This window comes from Gymnoscopelus microlampas (assembly GCF_963454915.1).
Source record: "Gymnoscopelus microlampas genome assembly, chromosome: 11".
Classification (NCBI taxonomy): Eukaryota; Metazoa; Chordata; class Actinopteri; order Myctophiformes; family Myctophidae; genus Gymnoscopelus; species Gymnoscopelus microlampas.
This window is the reverse complement of record NC_139948.1, coordinates 42,563,993-42,575,633: the sequence shown is the minus strand read 5'-3', so window position 1 is coordinate 42,575,633 and position 11,641 is coordinate 42,563,993. Positions and strand designations below refer to the sequence as shown.

General features: G+C 39.0%; 1 protein-coding gene across 1 annotated transcript; it reads left to right on the top strand.

The window, feature by feature from the left end:
• The first annotated feature begins 4,033 nt into the window (after nucleotides 1-4,033).
• LOC311055981 (uncharacterized protein) lies at nucleotides 4,034-5,868 on the top strand. The gene is made up of 4 exons (XM_084072297.1): nucleotides 4,034-4,177; nucleotides 4,628-4,755; nucleotides 5,309-5,462; nucleotides 5,621-5,868. The coding sequence occupies exons 1-4, from the start codon at nucleotides 4,157-4,159 to the stop codon at nucleotides 5,786-5,788; spliced, it is 471 nt and encodes a 156-aa protein (XP_083928423.1). The 5' UTR covers nucleotides 4,034-4,156; the 3' UTR covers nucleotides 5,789-5,868.
• The last annotated feature ends 5,773 nt before the right edge of the window (nucleotides 5,869-11,641 follow it).

Genomic DNA, 11,641 nt, shown 5'->3' with positions numbered 1-11,641 from the left:
TCGGTGTCTGCTGGAATTCAAAATGCAAGGACCTCAGCTAAGCAGTGTTCTAAACAAAAAACAAGTGACATCATATAGGGTTAAAGTGGTTAAGTGTTATGCATCTTTCCTGGTCCCCATTGGGGCTTAAAGGACATTTATAACAATATGTAGGCAATCTAGGCATCACAATATTATAGTTTCAGTCACAGTGTTATTGCTTACTGAATTCTCAAAATGTTCACAGGGTCATACTGTTATTAAAAACACTGAATGGCTTTGCTGTTACAATAAAACAAACGTATTTGCATACACACAGTACATACATTACAGCCTTCAGTATGTATAAGGATTCTCAAATCATTATTGCCTACCTTTGTTTTCTATACAGTACTTTAGCTAACTAGCCAAAGTTCTGACTAATTTTCGCATGTAATCATGTTCATACTTCACCCATTCATAATAGTCCTCTACTACTGCTGCTTTTGTATTTCCTATTCTGTGTATATATCAGGGGTCATGGCAGCTCGTAATGGACATTTTCATCAATATTTCATTTTTGCCACGGACATAATTTTACCAAAAACACATTGGCCTAGCCCTAAATGTATACTAATGGACTAATGCGTCATAGGGTCTATTCCATTGTGCTGCACATTTTAAAACAATAGTATGTCTGCATTAACTACTGAGCCACTTAACCACCCAAATTATTTTGGATGATAATAATTGAGTCTCATCAGTATTACACATCGTATAGAGATCGCTGGCTTTTCAAATGACAGTGTTACTTGAGGATAGAAGGAGATCAAGTTCTACCAGCTAAACAATTTGTTTGGCTTGGCAAGGTAGCTTCAATAGTTGTGGTTTCCATTAAGGTGATCAGGTATTTTCTGTTGGAACACTGGAACAAGGAAACTTGAGAGACACAAAAGATATGTAGCCTACATGATGAGTGATTAATGAAGGGCATGCCAGGATCTTTATTGAATGCAGTGTCACAATAGTTGAATGCGAAGGCACCTAACTTTGATCAGAGGTAAGCTAACTTTTAGGTTGGAGGAGGTCCTAGGCTGTGGATGGAGGGTTTCCATGATTATGATTGTGGAGTGTTATTATAGTTGTTATTGTCATTATTGGACACTTTGAAACACTGTCTCTCAACTAAACGACAACCAGTGTATGACCACTACAATCTCTCATCTTTACTGAAGGAGGCCACACGGAAGAGATTCCAGGGTGGCAAGCCTCCAGCTACTTACCATGGAAGATGACACACCATAGGGGAAATTATAAGCAAAACAGTTCCTGTCAAACAGGATCAAAGATATCTATCTGCCAAGAAAGCCCTCCTAATCTTTCAAGGGAAAGCAAAAGTTTTCATAGTCACTTCAAGGCAGGATATCCACTAAAACCATATGGATGTACAAAATCTTCATAGCTCACACAAGTAGTAGTACTACACACACCTTACTGCCCTATGTGGCCCTTAGGGCAGTATCGTCAGTCAGCTTGATGTACAGTACAAGTACATCCCCCAGCCATGATGTCCAAGTACACCCCCTGGACATGATGCAAGTGTGTCGCAGGGACTTCCAATCCAACCCTTGATGCGGAGTGCCAAGCAGAAGGCATTTGGTCCCATTTTATAGTCTTTGGTATGACCTGGCCAGGAAATGTAACCCCGACCTCCCAATCTCAGGCCAGATACTCTAACCACAAGGCCACGCACAAAGAGGCTGGATAATCCTGCACGGCCTGAATGCTGTCTGAAGAGGGGCAACAAATCTTTGGATTGAGTTCACTGACACTGATGTAATTTGTCTTGCAACCCGATGGTACCGTCAGCTATGCAAGCACACCTACGTAGTACAGAACAAGAAACAGATTATCAGTACATGCACTTGGTAAGGGGATGGCTGCAGCCTTACAAGGGTTCCATGCCTTCTCTAGCTGACAGGATATTTTGCTGGTTTGCTTGATGATGACGTGGTAGATGGAGATCCTTCAATTAACATGGTTACAAAACTGTGTAATGGAAGATGCCATCAAGACTAGTTTCATTAGTGTTTATTTTATTTGTACATTTATACTTGGTCATCATTATTGTTTTCATACATTTTATGTGCACTATGCAGTTTAAATTAAACTTAATCTGAGAAGTCTGTGACCATTTTTTATATTCTTTGTTTTATATGATATACTTTTTTTTCCAGGCAAATTATAATAAAAAGGAACATTTGCATAACGTAGTTATTGGGAGAGATGAATTTATCAACGCCCACATACGTGCCCTCTTCACAGTAACTGGTGACCTGCTATGCATAGACAAGATCAGCTCATGCCCATACTCAAGAAACTGCCCAACCATGGAGAGGAGAGGACAATGATTTTGGCGATGCATCAACAACAAAATACTACCAGTGATGGTTATCCCTAGCCTGGCTCCAGCCCGTGAATCGCTAGCCACGCCCATTAAAAAACATATGTTCAGGCGATTCTGGTCTGGTGACGCTGAGGAGGTCTCAGCCTCGGTTGAAAATCTGTACGACGAATCGGGATCAGGATAATCCAGTATGAACCAATCGCCAAAGAGTCTTTGAAAAAAAAAAACTTTGGCCACGCCCCCATCTCAGCAATCGGCTGCATTGAGAGGGCTTTCAGACTGAATAATGGAGTGAAACGAAATGAAAATTCAGGCTGAGTGTCAGGCTAGGTTATCCCCTAATTAAAGGTGCTTCATTACTTCATTATTACTGCAAGACAAGCAGGATTTCTACAACATCATTAATTTATCAACATGCAATGACAGAATGAACGCCCAAACCAGATATTCAACTGATGTTCAGCACAGAAACATTGGAGTGCCTTTTATATCCCCCCCCCCCCTTAAACAATGCTCGCTATGACTTGTCTTGCAGCTATCTAAACATTAAGTTATATTGAAGGCTACAGTAATCGTTACTGATAATCAGCATGGAAGAAAAAAATGGAAAGGAAATTCTGTGTTTCATAAATTACTAGTTATTTTTGGCTGTGATGCAATTCAGCTACATTTAATGTGAAATGGACAACATTCAGCACCTCATCACTTGCAAGGACCTTATTGTTTTGTGGTGTTCAAGGTCCAATCCCACCATTACAGAGTTGCTTTTCAACACTGTATCAAGTCACATTTCCTCAAAATATATGAAGAGAGCCACAGACTATACATTAGTCACAATATCCATTCAGACAGTATAAGTAATACATTAGCCTTAACATCTAATAAACTATGCTTTAGACACAACATCCATTCAGAATGTAGACTATACATTTAGACAAAACATCCATTTAATTTAATACATACATTGTTTATGTCCCTCAAAAGTTTTTCAAAATGTTTGAGCCTAAATCAAGCCTCAGATATACTCATTCCAACTAACTTCTCTCTGGCTTATAAAGCAATTTCACCTGCAATACCACATTGTCCTTATTTGGCACGTGGCGCTATTGAGCCAGATTGTATGCAAGTTATCTCCTGGTTCTGTGTGGAAAAGGTAAAAAAGTAAAAGAAAACGTTTTTGTAGGTGCTTTGTAGGTATCGCATGTGACGTCACCGGCGGGGGAAAATCAGTTGGCCTGTTTTGCGACCAATTTACATAAAACCCCAGATATGCTGTGAAAGCCTGCTGCCTGAGTGCTCAAACTTGGGTATTTTTTTGGGATAGAGGAGAGGTAGGGGAGACCAAAAACACACAAAAAATAAGGAAAATAAGGAAAATTCTCCATACCGTAGAATGTTACTTATTGTTATTTATTTGGTCCTACAGTATAAGGAGCTGATGGTCTGCATCATTTTTTCTGTATTTCTCAGAATAATCCCACATGACACCATTCCAGGATGATGTATGATATTCACCAGGGTTAAACAGCATTAACCATCGTCATTTACCTCTCTCTCTCTCTCTCTCTCTCTCTCTCTCTCTCTCTCTCTCTCTCTCGCTCTCTCGCTCTCTCTCTCTCTCTCTCTTTCTCTCTCTCTCTCTCTCTCTTCTGAAGAAGGTTTGCGGGCAGGCTGCCAACATGAATGTTTACACCCCTAGATTACAATATAAATAGAAGAGTGAGCAGTAGCCTACCCATCTTGCAACATTACTGCATCAGTTCACCAAGAATTCAACTCTAATCTGTGAGAATGACCATAATCACGGATCCGGTAAGCATTCTGCATTCTTCCAATATGGCTATATATAGTATATATATATAGTCTGTGCCTCGGTTCAAAGCCCTCCTGAAAACCCACTTATATAGAGTCGCTTTTATTACCTAAAGACTTTTACCCACTGTGTCCTACTGTATTGCTGCATAACTTCTTTTTTCTGTTTTTGCTTTTAAATGTTTTCATATTTTTCTGCTCTCCTGCTGTATGATGTATTTTATATATGTGAAGTACTTTGTAACTTTGTTTCGAAAGGTGCTATATAAATAAAGCTTTATTATATATACATATATATAAAGTATATATATATATATTCAATATCAAAGCATGTTACAGGATAATTCACTATTGTATTATTATTATTATTATTATTTTTATTTTTATTATTAATAATAATAATAATAAAATTATTAAGTTATTCATATATTATTCCTCATCTTTTCCTAGCCTGTGCCGTGTATCATCTCACTGCCCGATGGAGTCACCAAGGGCGATACATTCGTGATCATTGGCACACTGGTGTGGCCGCCGAATACCGCTCAGGGCGCTCAACCGACGCTCATAGAGCCTTATACGTATGTAAATTTGTTTGTTTGTTTAAGGGAATAAATAGATAGCTGATAAATAGATTTCCCAGAGTCTCTAGCAGTATTGCAACCTTCCTAGATTAGAACCTTCAACATTAAAGTTGCAACATCCAAGTTTTGTCTCTCAAGCAGCAACAACTCTAATTGCTCCACATCATGCAATGCTCTGTATTTCAACAGTGTCATTAATTAATAATCAAGATGCATATCGTTGCTGTCGGACAGAAACCTGGTATCTCCATATTTCAACTTTTTCGTAAATGAATGCCCCACTTTATCTTACAAGAGTGTCGCACACAAGTAGTGAAAATAGCAGATTTACAAGCTCGTAGTTGAGCTTGTAGATTGACTTTTTAAAATATTTTAAAATGTTTAAACCTGTTTTTATTATAATAAAAAAAGGAACGGTATTAGAGATACAAGGTTTCCACCCGACATCAATGATAAGATCCCTTGTGTGAGCACTTCTTATCTGCACTAAGAGACGTGTGTGATGATCATGGTGGGAGAAAGTTAACCGTTAACCTCATTTTCATTTTAGGTTCTCAGCTGGTTTCGATATGACCAATGGATGGACAGCGTTTACTTTAATTTCGGATTTGAATGGAGAATTGGCTGCCGACAATTCAATGAATGATATTTCACACACAAAGTTGCTTGGACCAAATCCCTTCCCAAACGGGAAGGAGTTTAAGGTACTGTATAGCCTTTTTCCCACATTGTTCATCTGTAAATACTTGCGAGGCCTTTTAGATTGAACCCTATTTGGCCTGGTCTGTCATTGCAGTAGTGAAAATGCTAGTTTTCAGTTCCTATAATATTCTTAACACTCATATCAAGATGTCTGTTTTAGTTGACCATCACTGCCGAAGATTCCAAGTTCCTCATCAAGGTCAATGATGTTACGTTCAGATACAACTACGTCTGTGGGTTGGACAAGATCAACAAACTGAATGTTAGTTGTGTAGGGTACCCCACACCGTTGACACTCAAGAGTGTGGAGTACCCTACTCCACACTAGATCAGACTACAGTATAATCTATATCTTTGTATGATGCAAATGTTTTTTTGGAGAATAAAGCATTTGTTATCATTTAAAAATGTGTAATAACGATTGGTTTAATTTTGCACAAGGAACACTATGCATAAATTGATTATCATAAAAATAAAGTAAGTGTCTGGGTAAAAAATAAAACAAAAATAATAAAACATGCACTTAAAAAAAGAGTCTATATGACTAATCAATCTTAGAATGTAAAGGCACCTCAGAAGGTTATATGTTATATAGCTGCAATCAGTAGCTTCCTTTGACTCTTGCATTGTGTTAGAAACCTGCATACACTTTTGGTATTAGCGGGTCAAATTTGACCTGTGATTTAACTCAGCCCACTGAACCTCACAGTCCCCTCTGGTGTCTGACCTAGTGCCATGCCCAGTGTCCAGTCCATGTAGACACTGGACTGGACACCAGTGTTTTCAAAATAGTAAAAGAAAACTCCAACAAAGTGTAGGCATAAGGGGTAAGCCTGCACGCAAGATAGGGCCCTTAGACAAAGCAGAGACCTTTAAAAACCTTAAAATTATCAAAGCTTAAAAGGTAATACTTTTCCAAAATGCTACAATGATGGTATAAGTTTGGTTTCCTTGATGGCTCTCTTAAAAAATGTGTCCAATTGGTTGCAGGACTGTGGCACCAGCAAACGACCAGTTTGTGAAATAATATTCAATGCGTGATAGGATCATGCAGTAGAGATGTTTTTTTTGCAGCAGTGGTTCTCAAGAAGGGCTTAATCTATTTGAAAATTTGCAGAATGAATTTTACTGTGTTTGCCACCTTCTTGACGTGTTTTCTGAAAGTCAGGTTTGGATCCAATATGACGCCTAGGTATTTGAATTCGGAGACTCATTCTAATTCTTCCCCCTCCAAAAACACCCTGGACCTGCTCTCTTGCACTTGCTGTTTGCTGAAATATACGTTTTTCTTTGCATCTAGCATTAGACATGTGTCTAGATCTACTGTAAGTAAGGGGATCCGACACCGTCGACCATGACACACTGTTTTCTGTTTGTTAAATAGGATTGAAACCATTGTATTGTTTCAATTGAAACATTTAAAATGACAGTTTTGTTCTACCTCATGGACCCCATAGACCCCATGTAGACATATTATGGTTGGGGCACACCGGATAGTAATATTATTTAGAGCATTTATCAAAAAATAAAAGCTTCCCAGAGCTATCACAGCTTTCCCGTCTTTTTTTAAACCCGGAAGTCAGACAGGGGACCTTAGAATATAGCTAAAACCTGTTTATGCCTGATTAAATTATGTTTTTGAAGAAATCTGGCAGAGTTGACAACGATCTTGGATACAACTTTAAAGGGCAAAACATTTTACAAAAAAACACATTTGAAAAAAAAGTTGATGGCAAGAGTACATTCTTATACCTATGTTATCAATACACATGGTTAGTTTATGTAATGCTTTTAAGAAAAAAAAATGTTTGAAGTTGCGAATTCTTGTCTTAGACAAGGGTGTTTTCTGGGTGGGGAGTGCAAGTTTAGATGTAACAAAAAAGGAAACCAGACCATTTTTTAAATAAATCTTATCTAATTAATATACATAAATCCTTTAAGAATATATTTTCACCAAACCTTTTTTATTTTAAATTATTTTGTTAATAAATAATAATTTAGAATGTTTTGGTAGGACATGATTTGTCCCAATTCTCAAGAATGGGTGAATATATATTTTAACACAAATCTTCTCTTCTGGGGGTCCCTGGCACAACATATCAATTTGGGGGTCCTTGGCACAAAAAGGTTTGAGAATCACTGATTTAAAATAGTTTTTTCAAAAAAGTGCTGGTCAGCAATGCAGGGTCCTTCACTAAGGTGTTATAAATGTTTTACTCTAGGCCATTTTTTTCTTTCAAATTATATTTACCTGGTAATTTATTTACAGTTTGCCAAAAAGAAATACCATTCCTTTTTGAACCCTCAATGATGTTAATAAAAAAGTTTGCTTTGGCCTTTCTTAAGGACTTAGTTACCCTGTTACGTGCATGAGTGAACCTCAGATTTCAGACTGTGCTTTAACATGTCTCTAGACTTTAGAGTAACAGGATAGGTGGACACCAAGGAAGAGTGGGCACCTCTGTGTTAAATTGGCTATTTTTTTCTTTTTACAAAACTGTTAAAATATATATTTGGAAAATGCTTTAAAGTAAAGTATACATGATTAGAACATGCTTAATACTTTCACCACTGTCGCAAAATTGCTTGCTCAGGGTGGGACTGTCGGGTCTCTGCTCTACATTTAAAGTGTCTTGAGACAACTTTTTGTGATTTGACACTTTAATAAAATTGAATTGAATCAATCAATCAATCAATCAATCAATCAGGATGGCATAGCCCCACAAAATTAAAATTCTCCATCGAAGGGAAGTACAGACTTCTAGTATTAGTTCCATATTTTCATGCATATTTCACAAAGATCATCATAGACTTATAATTAACATTGTGGCCATCTTAACATCCACATAAACAACCAGCATATCTCTGCTTAGCAAGAGCGTAAGTGAGTTTCTCTAACGCCCTGCCAGGCGCTCGGCTCTGCTTATAGACAGAGACTTCCACTGCCCTGCGCGGGCAATTATTTTATTTACTTCACTGCGCCCTCTACAGATCTGGTCATTTATACCAGATCTGTAGAGGGCGAGGTGGAGTGCCCAAAAACTGTAATACAAGCTCACCATGAGGTTGGAGGTCAAAAGGGGGTGGAGCCTGGAGTTAGCAAAACCAGCTCCACCTCCCTTTGGTGGAGTTAGCTGGTTTAGCAGACAGTTTGAATACGCTTTTCAATACTTTTCTTTGGTTCAATATTTTTTACACAGATGTGTTTAACACACAGACGTAAAGGGTGTTCAATAGCACTGATTTATGAAAAAGAAGCTGAAAATGGAGTTAGCTGGTTTCTGCCAAACAGCAACAAATGATGCTGTTCATAAGCAGTTAGAACTCACACCAACTACTTGTCTCACTCAAACACATAGAACAGCAGAACTTTGGGTTCCCACTCGGGAACCCAAACGGTCCGTACAAAGTCTTACAGTACGTCATGGCTGTTTCCCCAGACAGCTCTTCTCCCTCCAATTGCCACACACACACTGAGGGCAGCTCTACTCAGCTGAGATTAGTCAATTCATAGATTGATAGCCAAATATTAAATGAATTGCGTATGTCAGAATTTCTAATACAAAATGTATCATACAAGAGTGTTTGGAGCAGGCAGGCAAAAATATCTTATCACTGTGTTAGAGCACAGGCCAGAGTGACCGTTATCGTCGAAAGCAGGAACTATTAGTCCAGGGGCCAACACTGATATATTCACAAATTGGTACCACCTAAGGTGACCGTAAAGTTTTTGTATTTTTGTCTTCCTACATGTCTCTAGTTTATATTTTGGTATGATAACCCTTCCAATCTTGTAGCTTAATGGCAGTTATCACTACCTACCGGCTAATGTATCCGGTAGGAGACACAAAGTAGAATCTTTGTGTCTCCTACCCCGGGCATCAAATTATTGCGACAAAAAACAAAAATATATCCATGTATTCAAGGCTTCATGGGGTGTGCAATTGATAGAAAATAAATATTTTTTTGGGTGAACTCCTCCTTTAAGTTTTTCAGGGGGACTCTCTACCCATTCAGCTATGACCACCCTAGACCGAAGGAGGGTCAACTTTTACAAGCTTATGGAAAGCAGTCTTTTTTTAAGCAAACACCAAAAATCTGAGAAGTTATCAATTGCACGGGTGTATTTTTCCTTTCCGACATGTCGCCTTTCCGACGTTGACGAACCCTATACCTAACCCTAACCCTAACCCTAACCGCACGCGGAAGCCACTAGTCGGAGTGGTGAGATGTCGGAATGGAGAGTGAACACCCAATTGCACACCCCATGAAGCCTTGAATACATGGATATATTTTGTTTTTTGTCGCAATAATTTGATGCCCGGGATAGGAGACACAAAGATTCTACTTTGTGTCTCCTACCGGATACATTAGCCGGTAGGTAGTGATAACTGCCATTAAGCTACAAGATTGGAAGGGTTATCATACCAAAATATAAACTAGAGACATGTAGGAAGACAAAAATACAAAAACTTTACGGTCACCTTAGGTGGTACCAAAATATGGCCTGGCCCCTGGACTATATGGCTTGAGAGGCTTGAGACTGAATGCACATCCTACACAGAGCTGCCTCTCTACGCCAGTACTTCACAGACACCAGGAGGATACTGACTCTCGTATGTATTTCTGGTAATATTATTGTCTCCGCCAGGTTGAAAGGCATGGCGAGAGAGTATGTTTTACCCTCCATCCGTTCGTCCGTCCGTCCGTCCGTCCGTCCGTGTGTGTGTGTGTGTCCGTCTGTGACCAGCTAATCTCTGGCACCGTTGGCTTGATCACAGCGAAACTGTGCACACACACTCCCTGGATGCCAATTCCGAACTTCTGCCCCAAATCTTTCACATGGGCCTTTTATAGCGTCACCAGGAGGCCGATTTGTGCAAAACATATTTTTTGACAGTACTCTACTTTTGTCCAAAAATCTCGCAAATCGGTACACAGTATCTCTATAGTCATCAAACGAAACAGGTCTTTCAGATTTTTCATATTCCATCCTGATTGGCTAAAAATGGCTTCCAAAGTTTGCAGGAGTGCTTCATTTTCAACAAAATGCCTCAAATCATAAACACAGCATGCAATTTCCGTGAAATTTTGCACGCATATTTCCACTATGCCGAGGAAGAAATGCCACTTGAAAATGTTCAAATCAGCCTAACCCTAGAGGTCAAGGAAAAACCTTTGCCCTGCATTTTTTACATTTGCCTTTTATAGCGCCACCAGGAGGCCGACTTATGTAAAACACATTTTTTATATTACTCTTTCAGATTTTATCCAAATTTCACGCAAATCGGTACACATGATCTCCATAGTCATGTGATCAACACGGATGTGTTTGATTTATCATATTCCATCCTCATTGGCTAAGATTGACATCTAAAATTTGCAGTAGTGGCTTGTTTTGAACAAAATTCCGCAAATCATGAACGCACCGTCCGATTGCGGTCAAACTTTGCACACACATTCACACTATGTTGAGGAACAAATGCCACCCTTTTAACACTGGCCTGTTATAGAGCCATCAGCAGGTCTAATTTAGCAAAACATTTTTTTTGCAGAAAATACCTCAAACCATGAATGGAGTGTCCGATTGCCGTGCAAGGCCTAAGAACAAATGGCACCCTTTAAACATTGGCCTATTATAGCGCCACTAGGAGGCCACAATAACCTACCTGACCTGGCGGAGACCTGTGCTCCGAGGAGCACTTTTTCTAGTTGATCACTTGTTTTGCATGCATGTCCGTGGCAAAAATAAAATATTGATGGAAATGTCCATCACAAGCTGGCATGGTGATGACCCCTGAAACTAATCTCATAAATGAACCTAATGTTGAGTTTTGTTCTGTGATGTAATCTTGTTGAATCAGTTGATGATGACAAAAGTAGAGATGCACCTGTATTTGTATAGCCTCCTGCATCCTGCACAGGTTGTGTGTGTGGGTGGAGGAAATAAAATAAAATATCCAGTGTTACATAACTGGTGGAAAACACAAGGAAATTGGCACAGATAAGGGAGTCACTGTTCGTTGAGGCACGAGGAAGAAAACCTCTTGGACAGATACTAATCAAATCAAACAACATTCTCGTCATTGTTGGTTGGTAAAGTCATGCTATGAACCTTGCTCACTATGCTGCCTTGGACAGATATTAATCATGCCCCATATAAGCCACAGCACACAGATTA

Bases quoted from the DNA above. Each gene is read 5' to 3' on its own strand.
- LOC311055981 (XM_084072297.1), top strand. From the start codon at position 4,157: ATGACCATAATCACGGATCCG. The intron at 4,178-4,627 runs GTAAGCATTCTG...ATCTTTTCCTAG, and splicing joins TGACCATAATCACGGATCCG to CCTGTGCCGTGTATCATCTC. The intron at 5,463-5,620 runs GTACTGTATAGC...TGTCTGTTTTAG, and splicing joins CAAACGGGAAGGAGTTTAAG to TTGACCATCACTGCCGAAGA.